The following is a 23656-nucleotide window of genomic DNA, read 5'->3' on the forward strand; positions in this document are numbered from 1 at the left end:
TCCGCTGACGCCTCAGCTTGGTGGCGCCCCTGCTGCCCACAGCTCGTGTTTACGCAAGTTACGAAAAAGCTTAATTTCTCCCATCGAGTTGCTCTGTGAACGCTCTTCTCAGTAGGTTCTTCAAGAGGTGAGTGACCAGTAAGTTCAAGTTTCACCGAGCTTGGGAGCAACTGTCGTCACGCTGACATCGGTGTTCCGAGACCGGATACTCCAAGCACCGGCCCGGGGGGTCAACATCGTCACCGCGAACTGTGAGCTTGTCAGAAACGCAGACCTCTGGAACCCACCCCTGACTTCCAGACTCAGAACCTGTGATTAAATTGAATAATACATTAGAAATTGTCCTGCAAATTATGGATCGTGATCAAAATACTCAGCTATTTTCTTAGGCTGCATCCTGACTCAATAATTGAATTATAAACTCCTGAGAACAGGAAAGATCTCTCCTCTACCTCTTTTTTTTTTTTTTTTTCACCTTCTCAGTACACTGAGTACAGCGTTCTGCCCATAATAATTTTGACCATTTGACAGATACAAAAAGCAACCTCCCTGGAAACCTCAGCTCGCACCCCCTTCCAAAAAATTTCTGATTTCAATTCCTGACTTCAAGCACAAAGAGCTGCTGTCACTTTGACCTAATCTTCTGCAGCTCATCCCTCTGAATAATTGTGTTGCCTCTCTCCATGAAGCACTTTGTTACTATGGCGACGCACACGGAATTGTGTGTGTGAGGAATTGAGGGTGGCTCTCCCGGTCAGACGCCTTCCCACCAGACAACACGGAAAACATCCTACCCTTCTGCGTGTTACTGTCCCGTAGGTTGGCATCAAGCCCCTACAAGTTTCTCAAACTGAAATATTCTTTATGGACACTACAGACCAGTACAAGCAGGCAGCTTGATACAATAGGGAAACTAGTGAAGGAGGAAACAGGACGTCAGGGCTCCAGCTCAGAGTCTGATACTTGGAAATTTGACTTTGTCACAAGTCACTGGACTTCTCAGGACCCCATTTAAAGGAGATGAGATATATGCATGCCTTCCCACGGCTTAACCCCTACGATCTTCTGTCATTTTCTGAGTTGATTTTATGTCACTTAACTGAAATTATTTAGAAAACCTACCCAGCATTAAACATTAACATGGCTTTTTTTACATGTCACGGTTCGTTATCATGCCAATAAATGATTAATTCTAATTCTCTGTCTGGACCAATACTTTGGCAGGACTTTTATGATTCATAATTTGTACTGTGTTGTAATGTTACCTCTCGAAACTGACATACTAGCATTTATTGTTTTTTATGGCCCCTTGAGGTGGCGTTTGAAGGAGACACCAGGTGACATGTAAAGGGTTTAAAAGTTTGATGCGGCTGGAGTACACAGAACTTATCTAGTGGGGAGTGGAGGACTGGTGCTTCTGTGGACTGTGAGCCTTTGAGCAGCAACCCAGCAATGGATAATTCAGCAGTCTGTTTGGCCAATGCCACAGTTTGCAATGGCACGTCCTGTGTGGTACCGGAGAGCAACTTCAATGCCGTTCTCAGTGTGATCCTCAGCGCCGTCTTGACTACCCTGTTGGCGCTGGTGATGTTCTCTATGGGATGCAATGTGGAAATCAAGAAATTCCTAGGGCACATAAGGCGGCCGTGGGGCATCTGTGTGGGCTTCCTCTGCCAGTTTGGAATCATGCCCCTCACGGGGTTCATCCTGTCAGTAGCCTTTGACATCCTCCCCCTCCAAGCCGTGGTGGTAATCATCATGGGATGCTGTCCCGGAGGAACCTCCTCCAACGTCTTGGCCTATTGGGTTGACGGCGACATGGACCTGAGGTAAGATATCTAAATCTCCAAATACTGCACTCGCATTGAATTCTTCTTCTCATAAGCCTATGGTGTTGAGAATGCCCATGAGCTCCGCCACTGATCTAGGGTACAACGGAGGAAGGAAACAGACAAGGAGAAATGCATTTCCACGCCTTCCTGAGCAGCCGCTTGGCGATGCGAATTTAGGGGTTCTGTTTTGTGCTGATGTCTTTAAATCTAACTCCATTAACTAGGAGTTGTATCATTGCCATTTATCTTTGGGAGAAAAGTCCAAGTTTTTCAAAAAAAGGAATCCTTTCCAAGCCATAAGCTGCAGCTCAGAAAGTTTTCCTTGTTAATATCAGGGAAAAAAACCAAAAAACTCTCTTTGTGGTGGTGAGGAGCTCTGAATGCAATTGTGAACTAAATTGTTTATTAAACGGTAACCCCAAGGATGAGACAATGACCAAACATAATCAGATTTTTTGAACAAGCTTTTTCTTGGTTTAAAGGCTAAGAAAGATGGTGTACATTTACTTCACTTCTATGAGCATTAAACGAAAAGAAAAAAACAAACAACAGCGTTTTTAAAATTATGCTTACCCTTCTATAAAATAAGCAGAAAATGGTTTCCCTGCTTCCCACAGAATAATCTAAACTGCAGTGTTTGCCCAGTTCCTCCTGTGCCAGTCTGAACTAGCACTGGAGGAGAAAAAAACTAATGGAGATAAAATGAAGCATTAATGTGGGGAGACTGAGAATTTTAATGCTGCCACTCAACTAGACAAATGCCTTTTTTCCTTACCTCATCGCTCTTCATTTCCTGTGAAAGACAAGCATTTCTGGACACAGCCAGGTGTTGATGTCAAGTGTGCTTGTTACGTGCTGTCCAGTAGGCAATGGACTCTGTTAATCACCAGCTACAAAACTCAGAAGAGAGATGTTCACAGGGTAGAAATGTAACCACAGCAGAAGGTGAAACTGGATTCCAGATTGAGCCAGCATCTCGCGGGCCATTGGGAGCCCACCACCTCATCCTGGCTGGTGCCCATTTCTTCAGAAGCTTTAGAAAAGCCGTGCCAACAATACATCTTCACATTATATGCTTTTCATGTAAGGAAATCCTGTCTCTTCCTTGCAATAGATTTTTTTATTCCCAAGGAAGGTCCTGTGAGGAAAAAGGATGGCCAGGGATGTTCAGGTTTAGTTAATCTGTGAACCACCATGTGGCAATAAGATCTTCTTAGACTTCAGCTTGACCTGCACACAGGCACGCAGGTGAGAATTCTGCAAGCTAGGAGCTGGCTGAGGGGAGTGAACTGAATTGAATATAGGACTTTGACTCTCACTAAGCAGCTTTTACATAACATTTGTAACTTTTTAACGAAACCGAAGAGCCGTGTACCTCGTTATCATGCCACATGTGGAATCATTCCAGAAGACAGAAAAGCATGTGTGATGCTGGGTTTTTTGGCTGCTGAAACAGATTCCTTTCCATGGGCTGAAACTGGAAAAAAAAAAAAAAACCCTCATCTAAAAGCTCTAAGTTACCTTTTCTGTGGTTTTATGGAAATCTGGAAATTTCTCTGGAAATAGGAGATGGTTATATTAACTTGCCTATCTCGCATAACAATTCCTGTGAGAAGTAAAAGTATTCATAAATAAGAACCAAAGGTAGAATTTGAGACCTTGGCAAGAGACAGCCAGCTGAGTCAGTGTATGTGACTGCGTCAGAAAGTCAGAGTAAATCCTGCAGTGGAACGTACAGCACTGAAAATTTTTCATTTTCTTTCTAGAAAGTGTGGACTCATTGATATCCCTTGTCTTAGGAATAACATCAACACCTGTCTAGTCTGATGGTCACCTCTCTAGCATTTCTGCCTAACCAGAACTCAAGCAAGACCCAGTAAAAGACTTGGCATGCCTGAAGTAAATCCCACCTAATCTCCGAGACCTTCCTCACACAAGACCTGTTTACTCTCCTAATTCTAGACCTGTTGCGCCGTTTCGCAGCAGGGAGGATGCGAAACAAGAAGTGGGGGTAGAGGGCAAGGTGTTAGATGGGCAGGCCTGTGTCCCCTAGCAGCAAGTGGCCACAAGAGCCTGACCCCCAAGAGAAAAGACCAAAATGCTTCCAAAGCGAAAAAAGACAACTCACAAAACACAGGTGCCTCTGCATTGCATATTTTAGGGACAAACAGCTCTGAAAGAACATTACCCAAAGACATCACTGTCTTTCAGCTGAGCAGATAATAACATTTATCACAAAGACCCCGTAATCATTGAAAGGAGGTCAGATTATGCCACTAGGGAAGATTGGGGACATTATGCATTGCATATGTTAGAGGAAAAATTTGAAGTATTTCTTTAAAGCAAACTAAGGGAGTAACACCTCAGCTATTAGGAAACAGTTTTCCAGCCCTTTTTTTATTCCTCTGGAGTGAGCACTGCAGTCTCATGATTAGTTAGATGCAATCCTCTCTCTCCTTTATGTTTCCGATTCTGTCCTCTTGGAACGTTACCGTCTCCGTTTCCACTTGAACTCTAGCAATGGCAGCCGAGATGTGACTGTTTATACCAACAGGTGTCTGCACCCGCTGAGTGGACAGCACACAGCGCTGGCTAAACCACTCCATCTCCGTCTCGGTTTAACTCTCCTGGGAGAAACCAAATCACCTCCCTTCACCCTATCATCTCTTCCCAACCTGGGAAACCAACGCATTTTGCAGTCTCTAGTGACTTAAACACACACAGACACACACACACATAACAAAATTACCGACCTTGCTAATCAAATCCTTGCTCATTGACATACAGCGAGTGACACTTCAGCTCCCTCCTGGACCACTCGAGCCTAGAAAGTTGTCGTGGGAATCTGATCAGAGAACAGGCATTTTCACCTGATTTAGCTGTGCTGTGGCCCCATTATGCACAAAATGTTTCAGGAAGAAACGCAGGTGATGGTTTTGGGTGACTTCTTGGTGGCCCAGCCCCGCGGGTCAGGGATCGCAGAGAACTCCCACCACCTGGTGTCCACTCTATCCCCAGAGGCTCCTGATTTTCGAATCTCTCTTTGCCAGCATTGGCCTCCGCCACAGGCACCACACAAGGGTTTTCCTTCTCGTTTTCCTTTCTTTGACTTCTTCTTTGGGGAATCCCTGCCAATGCAGCCTTTCCTTCACTGCTCTGTACTGTCAGCACTCCCTTTTTATTATTTTCCAGATTTAATAGTTTCTGGGTTTTCCTACCACATCCTTTGTTCTTCATCCAAATGCTGTTTCTTCATCTTCCAGCTTTGTGTTGACTGTTATTATAGCCGTTCAAGATCCCTGACCCTCCAGCCTATTGCAGATTCAAAGCAGTTCCTCTCATTTCAACATAAATGTCCAGATCCTCACTAATCTAAGAACTAATCCAATGCTATTTGAATTTCCCTTTATTTTCCCTCGGAGTAACCAAGCTATGTTTTTTTCTGCAGCATTACTTTTTATTTACTAGCTAACGTTTAGGAGGCACTGGTAAGAACCACACACAGTGTAAGCATGCTATGTCTATATTAATCCTCAGACTAATCCTCTAAGGTTAGTGCTGCTTTTCTGCACTTGCTAGGTGAGAAAATTAAAGCTCTTAACCTTGACAGAAGTCATAGTCAGTACATGTCAGAGTCAGAATTCGAGCCCAGACCTCTCCACTCATCTCCGTCCAGATTCTTAACCTTGGCTCAACACTGTTTCTATCACTTGTCACATCTCCACTTTCCAGCCCCACTAGACACGTTTCTTTTGATCTTTCAAATTTGATGTTTCACTTCTAATAGGGTTACAGTCTTCTGCATTCCTTATCACTGACTGGACCAAATTCCTCAACATTCACTAAATTCTCATTTATTGCTTTCTTTTAATTCCAAAAAGAAAAGGAAGGAAAAAAAATTCTCCCTGGCAGTTAATAGAGCTAAGGCTCTATTAGGATTTAAACCAAGAGTTGTTTTTTTTTTTCTTGTGTTCCCTCTTATTTCAATATAAATGCATGGTATAGTATTTCTATTGGTGACACCTCTGCTCTTGGTAGAACTTCAGGGTTTTTTGGTTTTTTTTAATATATGAAGTTATTTTTTTTTCTTTCACTAATTTATTCTCCTGTATTGATCCTTAAAATTATTTATCTGTGAATTGTGCTTCATCTCATTTTGAGTGGTTCCAGCCATCTGTACTCCCACCCCTTGGCTGTACCTTGTGATCCAGGTGACCCACTAGATCTAAACCAGTCCCTTCTCCAACTCCAACTCCTGTCTTGTCCCTCCTCGTGGCCTTTGAGAAGCTAGTCTTGCCAAGTTCAAAACCAGGATATAACTTCATAAATTATCTTAGCAATAGTCAAAATTAAAGCTTTCACAAGGAAATTGGAGAAAAAAAAAAAAACAAGGAGAGGAACAGACGTCCTTCTAAAAGTTGCTTTCATGGTTTGAAGCAAATAATTCTTGGCCTTCTCTTCCCTGTGGTCCAGATCTGAACACTGTCCTTCTCCAACCCCTCCTGTCTTCTCCACTCTGGAACGCATATTGGATGCATTGGAATAATAGTGATTTTATTACGGGGATAACTTAAAAGCCATGCTAATTTATTTAGAAAAAAAGAAAAGATAAAAAAAAGAAAATGGTGATGGAAAAGAGAGTGGGTAAAGTCATTTGCAAACTCCAGTATTTTAACTATAAGTAGGACAAAGCACTGTTTGTAACAAATTAACTTATTATTACTCTGTTTTTAGCTTCTACTGTGCACCCAAATTAAGTTAACCTATCCCCATAATAGACTGAATGTCTTAGAAATGCTTTACATATATCTCTACCATTGATTATTTTTACACTATTTTAGCTCTACTATGGCAAGTATTTTTTTCTGAATTCTTTAAATAGGTTTTAAATGAGGTCATTCTGGTTTTTGGGGTTTTTCTTTAATGATACTTAGGGAAGTTAAGCCCTTTGATAAACATTGCCCCATCCTTTTTTACCAAAATTGTGCTTAGATGCACTGAAATGAAATTCCTCACCTCCAGAGTTTTCCTTAGCAACGTGTAGGGGGGTTGTTTTTATTGTTGTGGGGAGGGGGGTGCGAGTAGGTGGTGTAAATAATTTAATCTTTTCCTTCAAGCTCACGTAAAATACCTTTAAGGAGTGACTAGGCTGATCATCTGTCTCAGTGCTACAGCTATTAGAGAAAAAGCCTTTCAGAAAAATCTCTCTAGTTTCCTGATGCTGTGTTATTCTGGAGCACATCACACACACACAGACACACACACACAGACACACACACACACACACACACACACACACGGTGGCTGGGTAGATAATACCATAACTGGCTTTTAGTGAGCGCCTTGCCTTATTCTAAGTATTGGACTCCTTGGGTCACTCGGTCCTCTCAGCCTGTGAGGTGGCCGTGATGGTGATTCTCATCATTTCTCAGATGAGGAAACAGGCAAAGAGAAATCAGGTAAATCACCAGAGTCACGGAGGTGGCTTCCAAGCCAAGCAGTGTCTGGCCCAGTCATTTAAGGTCTCTGTTCCCCAGGAAGGGAAAGTGGCTCTGTGCCCAGGGCACTTTGCAGGGACCAGAGGACTCACATTCCAGAAACCTGTCTTCCATCTGCTGTGGCAGTGCTGAAAACAGCATCGTTCCATGTGAAGTCCTCCACGCTGGGAGCCGAAGTCCACCTACCCAGCCAGGTCCACCCTACAACACTGCTGCTCTCAGGAGGAATGCCACCAGGCCCTGATTCTTCTGAGCACCATTTGCAAAATTCCTGAGCAGAAATAGAACCCAGGCCCACCCTGCCTGTTTGCATGTTTTCTTGGTTTTTGTTTTTAACCTTTTCTCAAGCTACGGGTGTCCGGGGAATAATGTGTCTGCTTTAACGAGAGATGCCGAGGCTTCTTCCCTTGGACGTACTTCCTCCCCCAAGGGCCATGGAGGCCTGTCTCACCCCAAGCCAGGCAGACGCAGCAAAGCCCGTGTGAATGTGTTCGCTGGTCTCTGACTGGAGGCATGAAGGGCGGCCAAGCACCTGTGCCTTGTTTAATAATGAGTTTAAACAGTCATGAGATATCTTCTCTGATCCTTGAGAACCAATGCAGAGGGAAGGATGACACAAGACAAAATAGAAAGACACCAAATACTGATCTCACCATCTCACCCCACGCAGGGCGCTGCCCAGACCGGGGCACCTGTGTGCTTCTGTCCATCAGACCGAATGGTGTTGCTGGTTGAGTCTTTTGCACGACTTTCTAATCATGCACTGAAAACTGAAACCACCCTCCCCAAGAAAACCGAGGTAGCCTGCCAACCTGCCCATTTCTTTTCAGCATCAGCATGACCACGTGCTCCACGCTGCTCGCCCTGGGGATGATGCCGCTGTGCCTCCTAATCTACACCAAGATGTGGGTGGACTCCGGGGACATCGTCATTCCCTACGATAGCATAGGTGAGTCAGTCCTGCCCCCGACTTCTAAGCATCGCCGCCCTCCTCTCTGCTCGTCCCTGCCCAGCTCTCGGGCCAGGCTTAGACCCAGCAAGCCTTTACCTCTCACACCAGCAGTAGTTTGTGCCCTACTTGGCTTTCAGGACAAGCCTCGCCTGTATTTGAGTGAGGGCTGGCAGACTCTGAAATTCAAACCTTGACCCCATGGGAGAACCGGTTTTGTCCTCCACTGAAACCACCAGGGAGACAGACCAACGGAAGGGACCTCTGGGCACAGCCATCTGGACCTCGGGAGGTGGGAGTCTCTGGAGGCTCCATCCTTCCCTTAACGCAGAGCACAACTAGTCTGGGGGGGACACAAGTTTGCTCCTGAACACTCAAATTGAAGAAAGACAAAAACCGTCTCGCTAATGATTTTAAAATAGGGCACCCGGTAAGCAATGATGGCTGTGGCAACAGGAGACCTCCAGATGAAACACCCTGTTTATGACACTCTTGACTCAGAAGTCGATCTGCTGGTGCGGCCTGTGATCATGCCCCGGGAGTCAGAAGTGCTGGTTATAATTCTGTCTCCACTCATCTCAGCTCCCACATGGCCACCCCCACCCCAAAAGGGCTCTTTTCTATTTCTGGCAGAACAAATGAGGGTAGGAGATTAAGTCACTGGTGTAACATGAGGTCAAGGACAGGACAAGCTAGTTCCTGGTCTGCCGAAAGCCCTGTGATCACCAAAGGTGAGAGGTAGGTGAACTAGTACATGGCACAATCACCAGGTACAGGACACGCTAGGTCGTCTTTTTCCCAAGGCTAACCTTAGAGACACGTGTCTTCTCGGGGGGCTGTGGTGCAGGTGTCCCGTGGAAGGGAACACGTGAGCAAAGACTAAATGATGACTCAGAAAGATGTTTGTGAAAGGACTCCTGTTGGTGTGGGAAGCTGGACTGGATGGCATCTCAAATCACTTCCATTTCTAAGAAGGATTGTTTCTGTGATAAAAGCATGCATCGGGGTCTATACAACTGAATCAGAACAGACAAGGGAACCTTCCTCGGGGACAATCGATGCTGCAGTATTTTCAGATAGTCTCTCCTCTCTCTACGCCTACCATGGCCATTAGACATGCCCCCTCCTCCAAAAAAGTGGTCCTTCTTAGCACACCTTGTTCAGTATGGGATTTCCCCTCACAAGGTCCTTCTACAGACCCCAGGGATCTCCATATCAGAAATCATCTCATGCAAGCAGATTATGAGGTGACCCTGGGCAACCACCTTGCCTGTGCCTCAAGCTGCTTAACTCTCAGTCTGCTCCCTTGGAGGACACTCTCCTTCAAGTTAAAGAGTGCAGTTTGCTTGAGGAGTGTTTATTTTAGGCCTCTCAAAGAAGCTGTTTGCTGAATGAGTTTTAACTCTATATTATTTATTGTTTAAGAAAAAAAAGTTAAACCTTAAAATAGCCTCCTCTGGATATTCATTCCCTCCTAGAAAATGCCCCAAAGCAGTATTGAGAAATTCTAACTACAGTGTGAATGACTGATAGCACATCCTTTAAGATGAGTAAATTTTGAAAAGAAGAGAGTGAGAAAGAGTAATTGGTACCTCAAAGGAGGAAAAGATCATCATACAAGAGTCTAAGGACAAAAAGAAAAGAAAACAGAAAACAGAAGGGGAGAGAAATGAGGAAGAGATAAAACATTTTTGAATAAAAGGTTGAAAAGCAAAGATATTAACTCTGCTTAACTCGCCATTTTGCCCAGGGCCTATTTTCCTACGTAACCTTCTCACTGTTGGTTTTCCTAGTCCTTTAATGTAGAAAACAAACAACCTGATTCATTCACAAGATGTTTTTCAGTGAGGAAATTAAGGCTCAGCGTAAGGGTTGAATTTGTCCAAGATGAACAGGGAGCCGGAAATAGCCCTCTAGTCTGCTCTCCACTCAGCTCCGGGGGCAGGGCTGTTTGGCGCAGTTTCCATACAGTGCTCACTATGTTCAGGTGATTCAATAAACAGCCGCTGAGCCCCCTCAGATGATGACATCTGGACGGAGGAGCAGGCAGCTTACACAGCTGGTACCACTGAATACACTGCAGCAAGTTGCTGTTCCTTCTCTTCCCCGCTCTGCCGTTGAGTGTGTCTAGGACCACGAATTGTGTATCCACGTCACCATCTGCCTCCCACAACAGCACTGTGAGAGAGACATCTTTCTGCCCATTTCACAAATGGGGAAACCAAGGCTCAGAGGCATCAATAATCCTCACAATTCTCACACTTTGTGAATCAGGTCCAGCTCTGAGTCTGTCCGGCTCTGAGTTGCACCATGTGACTCCCTTCCCCACTCTTTCCTTCTCTCTTTTCTTTCTACCTTTCTTCCCTCCTGTATATGCTGTGTAAACTTGATTAAAGACCAAGTTGTGGTGCTCAAATTGTGGAAACTCTAAGGAGATGCTTTCTCATCTAAATAGACAGGCACCTGCCACAGAGTGCGGGCAGATCTCTAGCCCACTCGGGAGTAAAGAATCACCACAACCCACCTCTTCAGGCAGAAGCCACACACTCTGAGGGTGACGAAGGGCAAAGAGTGTCTTTTCCAGTCATCATCGAGTCCCAAAAAGACTATCTGGTCTCATCTGGTCAAGAGAGGAAATACAATTCCACCATGGATTTCAACAGCCAGTCCTGCTGGTGTGTTTATCCTGTAGCCTTGGGCTGCCCCAAAGAGATAAAGACTCCTGGCAAAGAGGGGCCAGACACGAAACTGGGCTGCCTTTTCACAGCTCCAACACATTACAAATACACTACCAAAACCTAAGCACGCTCACAGTCCAGTCACAGTGTTGGCACCCAGATTTAGGCGACCACAGTACAACAAATCTGTATCAAGATGGTTTTCATTTAAGGACTACAAACTTCGCAATTTGGAGAACAGACTGGAGACCCAGGGGAAAAATTCTCCTCTCAAAGTAGCAGGAGGTAAGGATACCCAAAGGGGGTTTTTCTGGGGGCTCTTACGAGTACATCCATCCATGACCTTATTTCACATCCTTTATTCCACCATTTTCTCCTCACCTTTTCCTCCCTGCTCTTTCTTTTTCTTCTTCCTCTTGGTACCTTAACTATTACTTAATCTCATTGAGTAATTTCTGGGAAAAAGTAATTGCTGACCGTATCTTGCCAGGAGGGCCAGAGGCTACAAAGACATTATGTTTTCATCACTATTATATTCATTTTAAATTGATATTTATGGCCCTGGAATCTGGAATCCATTTCCCAGTCCTAGTGCAATCTGCTCCAATACCAAGCAACATCCACTCTCAGAATTTCATTATTCAATTCCACTTTCTCCTACTGCTTTAAAAGGGTGTTTGACAAAGAAACAGCCCATGAGAAGTTAGAAGTTGTTGGTGCTGTGTTATACAAAAGCAGCAATTGGACAAATGAGTGTTAAATAATATGGAGAAACAAACCACATGTCATGAGAACAGCAGTAAATTTAACACAGTGAAACTGAAGTATGACTGTTTCATCTGGCTGGGTGAGCTCATTCCTGCAAAGAATTATAATTACTCGAGAGGTCGCCAAATATTTTATCTCACGGAAAATTTAAAGCATGCTTTTTCAACCTTTTCTCCCACCTCTCTGCTGCAGATTTAAATAATCCAACTCAGTCTTAACCAGAAGTCATTAGCCCACAGAATGCCTGGAGAATTTTGAACTTTTTTCTTTTATTTCTACTACCATGAAGTAACAGACAGATATAAAATACCGTCTTTCTTTACACACCACTGGAGCACAGACACACACAAACACACACACAGACTTTGGAAACGTATGATCCCAAGACCAGAGAAGCCAAGCTTCTGACAAATTGAAACTAAAAGAGACTGACTGGTAGAATAAGGATTCTTCTAAAAAAATTAATCCAGGATTTAGGGAAAGGATTTATATCATCAACATTATCAATTTTCCAGTAGCAATATTGAATTATTTACTGGAGTAGGTAAAGAAGTAGAGTTGGGGTTAGGGGTTGTTGTTTGTTTTTTGAATTCTGTTTCATGTATTTAAGAAGAGAGACAGAGCTACAACCTAAACCTTCTGCGGGCTGTTTTGCTTTCCTCTTCCCTGTGCTATGTGTTCTGTTGATCAAATTGCTCTCTGTCACCTTTAGGTACGTCTTTGGTCGCTCTGGTTGTTCCTGTTTCCGTTGGAATATTTGTTAATCACAAATGGCCCGATAAAGCCAAGATCATACTCAAGGTAGGTGTCCCCAGTCATAGCATAGCATCGTCACGTGCTCCACAGTGTCCGCGCGTAAACGGTGGGTCTCTCCATCTACTGAGCGGGTTTTTCACATTGGATGATAATACCCCATCTAGGGCGGCTTAAAGTTATCAGACACACAGCTCACTCTTCTAGAGCACCCTCCCCTGTCCCATCCTCAGAGCAAGTTTCTATCCACCCTTGGAGAGCCCCAATTCAAGGGCAGGATTTTTTACCCTGCACACCCACAGCACTTTGCTTTTATCCCTGTTATGTGGGTTTATATTCCAAAATATATCTAGACAGCTGTCTTAGAAAATAGGTCATATCTTTCTTATCTCTGTATCCATATGGCCAATTCAGTGCCCGGCAATTGGTAGATTTTATATATATGTGTATGTATACACACACACACATACATGTGAATACATATATACACACACATATTTATAGATATAAAATTATATATAACTATATATAATAATATATATAACTACATTTATATAAATGATGATATATATAATTAGTAACCATTCATTTCCTTTTATCAACTGTATCCTTGCCAGATGAGATGGAGATGGATAATATAGACAGGTTTCAGGAGGGAAAATAAGCCACTTGGTGTTCTTTGTCTCTTTGACAAAAAAAAAAGTTATAAATCTCTAATTCTTTTTAATGTGAAAAGGGGAAAAAGATAACAGTGGCTTTGGTTTGCCTGTGCCTTTTTACCTTTTATAGGGTTTTCTCTCCATTTTCTCACCATTATAATCATAAAAGGTGGCTAAGGCAAGATTTCATCCTCAATTACAGACGAAAAATCAAAGATTCGGAGAGGTTTCGTGACTTACCGAAGGAAGGAGGGCAGGAGGAGTTGAATCTGGCAGCCACGTCTTCTTGGAGTGGGTTTTCTTCCTCTCTGACAAGGATAATTTTGAGCTAGGACATCTTCTTCAGGCTAACTGAGTACAGCCCCACCATGTCCTGTTAATTTTCTTAAAAATTGAATCGTGGGACAAGCACCAGCGTTTCCGGTGGGTCTACCCTGGCATCAGGCGAGGGGTACACAGGGAGGTCACTAATCATCACTTCCCCAGAGGGAAGGAGACGCTTAGGTTTCTTCTCCGACGAGAATCTTTGCATTTGCTTTGACATGCGATTGTTGCGTCTGCTTGTCTTCCTTCTAGATCGGGTCCATCACAGGCATAATTCTGATCGTGCTCATAGCCGTGGTCGGAGGCTTGCTGTACCAGAGCGCCTGGATCATCTCGCCCAAACTCTGGGTTATAGGAATCATATTTCCCTTTGCCGGTTACTCCCTGGGCTTTCTTCTGGCTAGAATAGCTGGCCAGCCCTGGAACAGGTATGGTGTTTTGGTAAATCAGACGAGGAACTTCCTTCTGTAATTGCTGCTGTGTTCGTTTGCTGCTGTTATGAAGTACCACCAACTGAGTGGCTTGAGCAGTTCTGGAGTCTTGCTGTCCAAGGTCAATGTCAATATGACTGATCCTTTCTGAGGGACGAAGGGTCATGTGCTCCAGGTCTCTCTCCTTGGCCGGTGGAAAGCCATCTCCTCTCTTTCTCTTCACATCGCCCTCCTTCTATGCAAGTCTCTGTGTCCAAGTTTTCCCTTTTTGGAAGGATGTGAGTCATATTGAATCAGCGTATGTTCACCACACCTTGTCCTAACTAATTAGACCTTCAGTGACCCTATGTCTAAATAAGGCACATTCTCAGGCGCTGGGGGTTAGGATTTCAGCATATGCATTTGAGAAGATCCAATTCAGCCCATAATCACTGTAAACACTGAGGACAAATTCACAATTTTTCACCTGTAATAACGTTCACTCTATTTCTGAATACATCATTCTAAATAGACTCATTCATTCCTGAAAGATGCAAGTCCTCTGGAAAGAAAATATGGACTGCCTCTTTCTTGTTCAAATTCTCCTGGCCCTTTCTCCTGGATAGTACAGGTCGGGCTCCTCTGTGCTCATTTGTCCTTAATTCTCCAAGCAGAGTGACTCCAACCAAAGCTGAATTCAGGTTGGTCCTGTAATATACGAGGATTCCTCCAGCCAGAAACAGGATGCACTCACAATCCAGAAAGTTCTGAAGAGCAGAACTTGTTTTAGCGTGTATGGGCTCGGGACAGGGTGAAGGCGTTCCTGCTTCTAGCACGTTGGAATCAGTAGGCAGAGGGAAAATCAGGCGTAGGAGCTGGTGCACGTATGAGGCTGGGGACAAGATGAGAGGCACAGGCCGGTGGGAAGGGTGTGGCTGAGTCAGGCTGACCGGGGATGGCACTGGGACCCACCGCTCACCCACTGTAGGACCCGGGCCAGGCTCTTACTCTTTCTCTGACTTTCCTCACCTGTAGAATGGGGACAATGATACCTACTTTGCAGATTTTTGATCAAGATTTAATCAGAAGAATAAAACCGATTTCACAATAAAACAACAATAGCAAATACTCTATTTTGAGTGTTTTCTCATCCCCTGCTCTGCTCTGCACTGATGCCAAGGACCTAATTGAACAGAGTGAAATCATCCCCCTCTGCTGTTTTTGGAACATTAACATAAATGAGCCTCTGCTTTCAGAGTTCTTAAAATTTATATATATATATATATATATATATGTATCTGCTTTTAATGCATAATATAATTTTATTTTATAAATAGATGTATAAATTTATTCAATATTATATTGAATAATTATATATTACTTATTAATAAATATTATCCAATATATTAAATATAACATACATACATATGTGTGTATGTATATATACATAGTTATGCATATAGACACAGATGACATTGATAGCTTCCACTGCTCACAGGGCAAAATAAGCTACTTGGTGATTTTTGTTCCTCTGGACAAAAGAAAACATTATAATCCCCAATTTTTTTTTAGTGTGAAAAGGAGAGAAACAATAATAATGGCTTTTATTTACATAAGACTTTTAAACTTTTACAGGGGTTTATATCCATTTTCTTATTATCATAACAGTTATAAAGATGACTAGGGCAAGAGTTTTATCTCTATATATGTAGTGAAAAAGAGAAAATGTTTGTATTATAATGTATTATCTGATAATATATTAATGCATATTTATTGAATATAAATAAAACTATAGAGTTTAATAAATATATACATGAAAAGTAGACGTGTGTGTTCAGACATGTTTAGGTACTTGTTCTATCTGCTTTTAATTTTTTACAACAAAAAAGCAAAACAACACCACCAAAAACAGACCAGTGAAAACGTGTGTTCTTGTAACATTTCTTTCAGGTGCCGAACGGTTGCTTTGGAAACAGGGATGCAGAACGCTCAGCTGTGCTCCACCATCGTCCAGCTGTCCTTCACCCCTGAGGAGCTCAATGTCATCTTCACCTTCCCACTCATCTACAGCATCTTCCAGTTGGTCGTGGCAGCTCTATTCTTAGGACGTAAGGAACACCTATAATCACATTTCACTGTGATGTTCTTTGAGAAATCCTGGAGTTGCTAATATGACATCTTTTAATTCCCCTTTTCTGCTAATGAATTGTACACATTAAACCAAACTCCCTTTTCCTGGCAGTGAAATAAATGGGTAGGAAACGCTACCCATAATACTCTCATGACATGCCAACTGCTGATGGAAGATTATAATTTTACCAAAAGGTTCTAGTAAAGAGTATTTTTAAGTGAAAAATAATGGAGGTTGATTCTCTCCACTGACTCTCTTTTTCTCAATAATTAAGGAGGCATATTAACCTGTTAGAGCCATTTTATTGTGTCCCTTCCTACCTGCTTCTAAGAACCCTGAACTGGTCATTTTTTAATTCAAACATCATCTTGGCATGCTTAGTATATATAGGATATTTCTCAGAAAATTGGTATAAAAGTATATTTATCAGGCTAAGTTATATTGGAAGATAGATATGTGTGTACATGTATGTGTGTATGTATATAGTTTTTAGTAACCATACAATTGAAACAGTTGAAGCAAACATTTTTTATTTCAAGTGCTAGGAATAGCTAACTTGCTTTTTAATTTTACTGGGATGTAGCATATAGCTTTAGTCCACGAGCCCCTGCCACCTAATGGCCTTCACCTACTTGAAACTTTCCTCTAATTTTGTTTTCTAAGGACTGGTGATGTTTAATCTATTTTCAAATTCTGGGGCTTTTTTTTTTTTAATAAAGAAACTTCTTTAAGTTTCACACCATTTTAATGGGGATCATATAGTGGAAGTGAATGAAAAGATAATGTGACTCTTAAGTGGCACAACGACCCTAGGTACAGCTTTGTTTGGAATAAGGTTTGCTTTTACACTTAGCTCCATCAGGTACTCCATTTGCCCTTGGGAACTGTTCATTCTCTGTGCTACGGTCTTGAATGTCATTCTCGAAGCAGAGTTTTCCTTTCTAGTATAGGACTCTCTGGATCCATTAGAAACGTTCCACTGACTTATCACTGGTGCAGGAGAGAGGGTTGCATGGCCTAATTAATTACCCCGTTTTCCTGTATCATGGAGATTTACCCAATTTGGTGCACCTTGGGACTTTCCCAAATAATTAGCTAATGGTGTCTACCAGACAAGCCTGAGAAAGTAGTTGGGAGCGAGGACAATTAAGTAGATTTACTAGTTAAATAACTCATTCAAAAGGAATTAATATATAAAATTGAAGGAATAATGGGAAAGTGGGCAACAGTCTTACCCTTTCCCACAATTTCAGCAGCAAGAATGAGAACAAGGAGGCATCTTTACTAAGGATGTGCAATTCCGGGAAACATATTTTGGTGAAAGGATTAGAAGTCTAAATGCTTTCTTTTTGGAACAAGGAAAGGAAAGAAGGAAGGGAGGGAGGGAGGGAGGGAGGGAAGATGGAAAGAAGAGAGGAGAATAGTTTGGTTGAATAAAATTGGTGATAAGCTGAGGGATTTCAAGCTCAAAACAGTTTATAATAAAAGTATAATAAAAGGGATATTTTCATGAACCACAAGCTCAATTCAATAGAGTCAATAGCTTAGTGGCTTCTAAGTGAATATACTGAGTGGGGAGAGAACAGCTCAGTGGTGGAGTGTGTGCTTTAGGATGCATGAGGTCCTGGGTTGAATCCCCAGTACCTTCATTAAAGATAAATAAATTTGAAAACCTAATTACCTCCCCCCTCAAAAAAAAAAAAAAAGAAAGAAAGAAAAAACTAAAACAAATTAATGTAAAAACAAAAACAAATATACTGGTAAATGTACAGGAGCCATCCAAGGAGGTATTGACCTTGAAATGTTCAGATCTCAGAAGCAAGATCATGTCTCTCTCAGCTGTGTATCATCGTGAGCGTTAGTGCTGACTGAGCCCTTACTGCTCTCTCAGGGCTGGGCACTGTACTGTTTTAGCTCATTTGTGTTCACAATTGCCCCATGAGATAGGCAGTATTTTTATACCAATTTTAAGTGTGAGGTATTGGAGTCTGAGGGTTCCAATAAATAATACCTTCTCCTCCCCTGTTGGAACCATGTCAGAGGTAGAAGGGGAAAAAAATCAGATATTTAGATAACAAAATTGCACTTTTATTATAGATAAAACTTAATTAGAAAATATGGCTCAAAACTATGACTACATGGGCTTGTTGATATCGTCCTGCTCCATGGCCAACCACTGTGCACGTAGCATCCACAGATACACAGAGACTGCAGGCCAGTCTGGCCAGGTGAGCTGACCTCAGAAATACACTGAGAAATGGCCGCCCCCAGAGACTAGCAGCTTCGTGGAAGAGATGAGGGCTGATCACCCATCAGCCAAGGCTCCCTCATCGTGGGAAGGAGTGAGTGAAGGCTGGGAAAGACTGTTATTCCAGCTCAAGTCCTTCCCCACAGACCCTTAGACCAAGGTACCGACACTGCAGCTTAGCTTGTAGGCTATCTGAGGACTGATACATTAGCTGGAGTGGGAAGGGACAGAATAGATGCCTGTTGTCGTTGTTATTGGCGAGTACCACCTGCAGGGCTGATCAGCGGAAGTTGGGTGAGCAGATATCCCCTAGCTGTGTGCCAGGTCTTCCTGAAGTGCAGCCATCCCACTTATGAGTGGTTGTGGAAATAAAAATGGTGGTGGTGCTCTCTAAGGAACTTCCCGCCTACACAAAATACAAACTGCTTCTTGAGTCATAGATTGTAATCACTGTCCAAAGTAAGTTTGCAGCTTACTATTATGAAATTTGCTTAACCTGCTGTGTATTGTTTTCTAGTGTATGTAGCACACAAGAAATGTTTTGGAAAAAACAATGTGGAACTTCCAGACGGCAAAGACATCGAACCACTCCCTAAGGCATCCTTCAGCAAGGCGAATGAAGAATTTCAACCAGATGAAAAGTAAACACCAGTGGACCAAGAAGAAGAACTCTAAAGAACATGCTTCAGCTATAAAAAATATTTGATTATTTGTTTTGATGGGATATTTGTCAGAAAAAAAAAGTTAAAGAAAAAATTTAAGTTTGAATTGAATCCATATATTGGTTTTGCTACCAAGTGACTGGTCCAGATCTTTCCTGTGACAGATATATATATATACACTGTCTTTGAAATAAGCCCAAAAAGTGTTCTTGGACCTCAGGCTAAAGCTGCCATGGGAGACACTGAGAATTTAATAACCAAATTAGAATCAAGCCCGGATCTCATCAGGGATTTTGTGCATCCGTTGCTCTGCCTCCTGAGCCCAATGACGCCCACTTGCTTTTTTCAGGAAAAACAGAGTTATGTCAAATGGCTTGTATTTGGCAGAGCTCTTTCAGCCCTGGAGAGAGACCACCTCAAGGCTCGCCGGTTAGTCGCAGGGCCACGTTGGCTAATACGACAGCTCTCTGGTTCACACCTCAGAGCAGGGAGGTGGCAGGAGGCACAAAGGCAGGAGACACAAAGACAAGAGAAGTATTGGAAGAAACACGATGACTCTAGTGGGTGAATCCCAGTCAATGGGAGATGAAGGAAAATACACGGAAAAGTACAAATAACAGCAATTTGCTTGAAGGGCAAGACTAGAGTCAATTAGATGTGCAGAAGGAAGAATGAGGTCAGGGAGCCATGGGAGACGTAAGTATTAAACAGTGTTCGAGGATGAAGAGGACGTGCCCAGGGCCCAGAAGGGGAACGTGCATTGCCAAGTGAGCTCCTAAGATGCTGTCAGTAGGCGTATCAAGAGGAAGCAGGGAGGATTTGAACAATGGCAACAGAGCTTTATGGCAAAAGAGAAACAGCTGGAGAGAGCTGGGTTCTCAATGACAGGTCTGATTTACCCTCCTTCCCCTCGCTCCACGGCAAGAGGCGGAGCATTCTTAATTCAGTTCACAGTGGTTTAGCTCCATCTGCCATTCAGACACTGTCACTGCCTCATAGACTCCCTTTCAACGGTTTTGGCTTCAGAGCGCCTCTTGCATTTGGATGATGTGAGTTCAGGTTCTGCTGGTGCCCCTCAGCGTTATTACTGAACACGAACGTCAACTCTCAACTTAGTTCTTCCAAGACAGGGAGGAGGCACGCTGTTTTAAAATGTGGCATTTATACCTTTTTATACCAGGTTCACATTTACCATTGAATAAAGCTTCTATATTTTTCCATCATTAGACAAACGCGTTAAAAGAAACACATTAAAAGAAACTAGGGATTTTTTTTTAAAGGATCGTAGAGGAGAGGTGGTCCAGATTTTCCTATTACGGAGGGCCAAACAATCTCCTTCCAACAGTACAAAACAAGAACTTTCGGTCTATCTGTCAAGTACCTCCTACACTGTCCTCAAACGGAACACAGGCAGGTGCACTAAAGACACACTGTGAATTCATATCATCATTTCAACGCCCCCAAAGTCAAGGGCCTGGACGCAGCAGGTGCAGCAAGCAGCTTTTTCCTCCATGTTGATCAAGATACGGACAACGGAATCTGGCTCTCTAACATGTTGCCCTATCTTGTGAATTGTGGGGTTTTTTCTTGTGCTAGATGGAAGAAAAATCACTGAACTTTTCAAAATGAAAGCACTCTATTTTTAAATGAGTCTGAGAAGCTGATTAAATTATGTATTTTATTGCCTCTGTGAGTATCATATTAAATGAATATTTTATTTTAAAGGCTGGAATAAATGGAAATAATTTTTGTAACGGTTGGTCTGTCTGGGTCTTTGTGATAATTGTCAACATGTCTTTGCTGTTCACTTCTAGAGATAGAAATAAGGTGGAGTTTCTCAAATGTTAAATTGTTCCTCAAAAAGTCCCTGAAAGAAATGCTTAATTAAATACTCTAATAATTTGGTGTCCCACTGATACAGGTTGAAGTTGTCCCCCAAGAAAATCATACTAGGGGAACTTGAATCAAAAACTCTTAGAAAAACAGCATGGCGATATCTGACTTAAAATAATAAAAAAGTATTATGTGTACTTATCAGTAAGATCACCACCACATTCTATGAAAAAAGAGAGAGAAAGACAGAGACAGCAACACCTTGATGATGGTACTGATGCCTTAAAATCTCTCATCAGCAAGACTTGGAGAAATTCAGATGGTGAACCACATTTGACCACTCAAAGATATCACTCTGTTCTCCATCTAGGAAACTCTCACTCTCTTCCAGCAGAAAACAGTGGATCTTTCTTGGAATATTCGGCAGCCCATTGCCTCTCAATCCTTTACCCTTCAAAAACCACATTAGTTCACAGCCAGAGTCTTCAGACCGTGGTGTGGACACTCTGAGTCCATGAAACTGTCCTGGGGGTGCAGGAACGGCTGGGGAAGCTGCTCTCATTTCTTCAACTTGTGTGTATATTCCTTCCCAAAACTACCCTGCTTCAATGCTCCAGTGCTTGAGATGTCCCGAGCTCTCCCTGCCTACCTCCTCTTTCCCGGCGGGGTGCCCTCCTTGAAAAAGCAAAGCCTTACTCTCACCGTCCCTACAGAGCACCAGCCCAGGATAGAGGAATTTTGAACAGCAACTAAAGAAACAATTCAGAATATTAATGTTGAAGAAAGGCGTCACATCTTTCTCAGTTGTATACAGACTTATTTAAGGTTTTAGAAATGGAGTATTCTGACTTGTGTTGGAACATTTTGAACGTAGAAATACTATAACATGGAGTGGAAGTGAGGACAATTTTCTGTTAACAGGATAGCACTCCCAACCCGTGATATACCCCAAAAAACCATCACTATAAGAGCAAACAGATGAGCATTGGTTAGAAACATTGAAAGAGGACACTTTTTTTTTTTTTTTACATCCAAGAGATGACAGACTTATGGTAAATATCTGAACCTTATCTATCTAGCTCAAAGTTGGAATACAGACATGAGGGATTGGCACGGACTCCTATTAATGTATTTGTTAGAATCGAAAGATGAAGTCAAATGTTTTTTTCAGACAGAAAGTTTAGCTGATTGGTTTGACAAGGGCGCTGGCTTTGCCAATTAAGAAATATAAAGGATATTTTCTATAAATTAGATGAACGAAATCTGCAGCACCAAGGTTTTACAAAAATATTAAAAACGTGATAATATAAAAAAGCACATTATAAAAATAATTAATCTAGAATATATAAAGACTCATAGCCCAATAATAAGAAAGAAAGTAACAAAAATGAGTAAAAAAAATCTGAAAATACTCTTCCACAAAGAACAGAAATAAAGCAGATAAGCACATGGCTCTGGCAAATATACCCATGAGAAGATGCTCAATACCATTAATAGTTACATAACTTTGAATCAAAACCATTGTATGTTCAGTAAAATAGCTAAAGTAAAACATTACTATGATGGCAAGTATTAATGGGGATATAAACAGTAACTCTCATAGACTGCTGGCAGTAGGGTCTCTTCAAAACCAGTTTGCAATTTCTTATAACGTTAAACACACACTAACCATATAACCAAGCAATCTCACTCCTAGGTGTTTACCCAGGTACTGGAAGTAGAACAGGGTAAAAGAAGATCAGGGGCCAGGAACCTGCGGCCGGCATGGACTATGAGGGGAATGACGGAACATCGTGGGCTGATGGAAATGTTCTATATCGGGACGTTGGTGGTGGTTACACAACATTGGACATTTGTCAAAGTGCATGGAACAGTACACTTAAAATTGGTGAATTTTATTTGATGTAAATTATACCATTAATAAAACTGATTGAAACTTTTATTGGTCCAGATGTAGCAGGTAAATTTATTCCACTCCCAATCCTCTGGGAGAATATTGAGTTCAATTTGGAGCCTCTAAGGGTAAGAGTAACAGGCTCTTTGGAAAGTCTAGTCAAGCCTTTTGCAGTATATTTCCTAGAAATGGAAACAGTGCCTAGCTCAAGTTCCAGAAACACTTTGAAAAGCAGATATTTCCAATTCTTTGCCTTCAGCAAAGCTAAGAGGTTCTGGTCAAGTTGTCAACCGTGTATGGTTTTGTTGGTCGGCAATTGTGATTTCCTTGGCATGTAACTTGGAAGAAGTTCAAATTCAAGGGACAACGTATACCAAAAGCCCTCCCACTGTCATCTATCTCTTTATGTGAAACAATGTTGACCGGCACTTAAATGTATAAAAATAAAGGAAGAGGAACAAAGTGGAGGCTGAACCCCATCTCAGTCTGACAGTAACAGCAAACTTTTATGCGACGTCACTGCTTTCCAGGGTCTCTTTAACATCTGTACTCTATGAACCGATCTAGTCTTCACAACAATTCTGTGACGTAAGTTAATATTTTCTCTCTTTTACCGATGAGGAAATTCAGGCACATAGTTAAGGAACGTTCACACAATCTCACAGCTGGCAAGTGCCAAAACTTGATTTGAACTCAGGAAGCCTGGCTCTGCGTTCTGGACTTTCGTTGACCACAGTGCTAAGCTCTGTCATATTCAGCCATAGATACATGGGATTTCAGATCATTCATGAATGCGTTACATTAGAACACAACTCTTCAGTGGAAATAAAACGAAAATATAAATTCAAGTAGAAAGAAAAATAATGTGAAATTTCCAACAATGAAGGCAGAACTTGTCCACATTTTTTTTAATTGATAATGGGTATCATGCCTATGCTGTATGCAGATTCCATTGCATACATTTTAAAGTGATGTAACCATTTAAGTTAAAATTTTCAGTATTTATGGAATTGTATG

General features: G+C 42.2%; 1 protein-coding gene across 1 annotated transcript; it reads left to right on the forward strand.

Moving 5' to 3' along the window:
• Positions 1–1228: 1228 nt before the first annotated feature.
• SLC10A2 (solute carrier family 10 member 2) lies at positions 1229–20598 on the forward strand. The gene is made up of 6 exons (XM_006195182.3): positions 1229–1829; positions 8161–8279; positions 12438–12526; positions 13714–13889; positions 15822–15979; positions 18768–20598. Exons 1-6 carry the CDS (start codon positions 1453–1455, stop codon positions 18893–18895), a joined length of 1047 nt encoding a protein of 348 aa, XP_006195244.1. The 5' UTR covers positions 1229–1452; the 3' UTR covers positions 18896–20598.
• Positions 20599–23656: the final 3058 nt, after the last annotated feature.

The sequence above is a fragment of the Camelus ferus genome, chromosome 14 (assembly GCF_009834535.1).
Source record: "Camelus ferus isolate YT-003-E chromosome 14, BCGSAC_Cfer_1.0, whole genome shotgun sequence".
In the NCBI taxonomy this organism is placed as follows: Eukaryota; Metazoa; Chordata; class Mammalia; order Artiodactyla; family Camelidae; genus Camelus; species Camelus ferus.

Coding starts and splice junctions, on each gene's coding strand:
- SLC10A2 (XM_006195182.3), top strand. CDS start 1,453: ATGGATAATTCAGCAGTCTGTTTGGCCAATGCCACAGTTTGCAATGGC. Junction 1,830..8,160: donor GACGGCGACATGGACCTGAG/GTAAGATATCTA, acceptor ATTTCTTTTCAG/CATCAGCATGACCACGTGCT. Junction 15,980..18,767: donor GGCAGCTCTATTCTTAGGAC/GTAAGGAACACC, acceptor ATTGTTTTCTAG/TGTATGTAGCACACAAGAAA.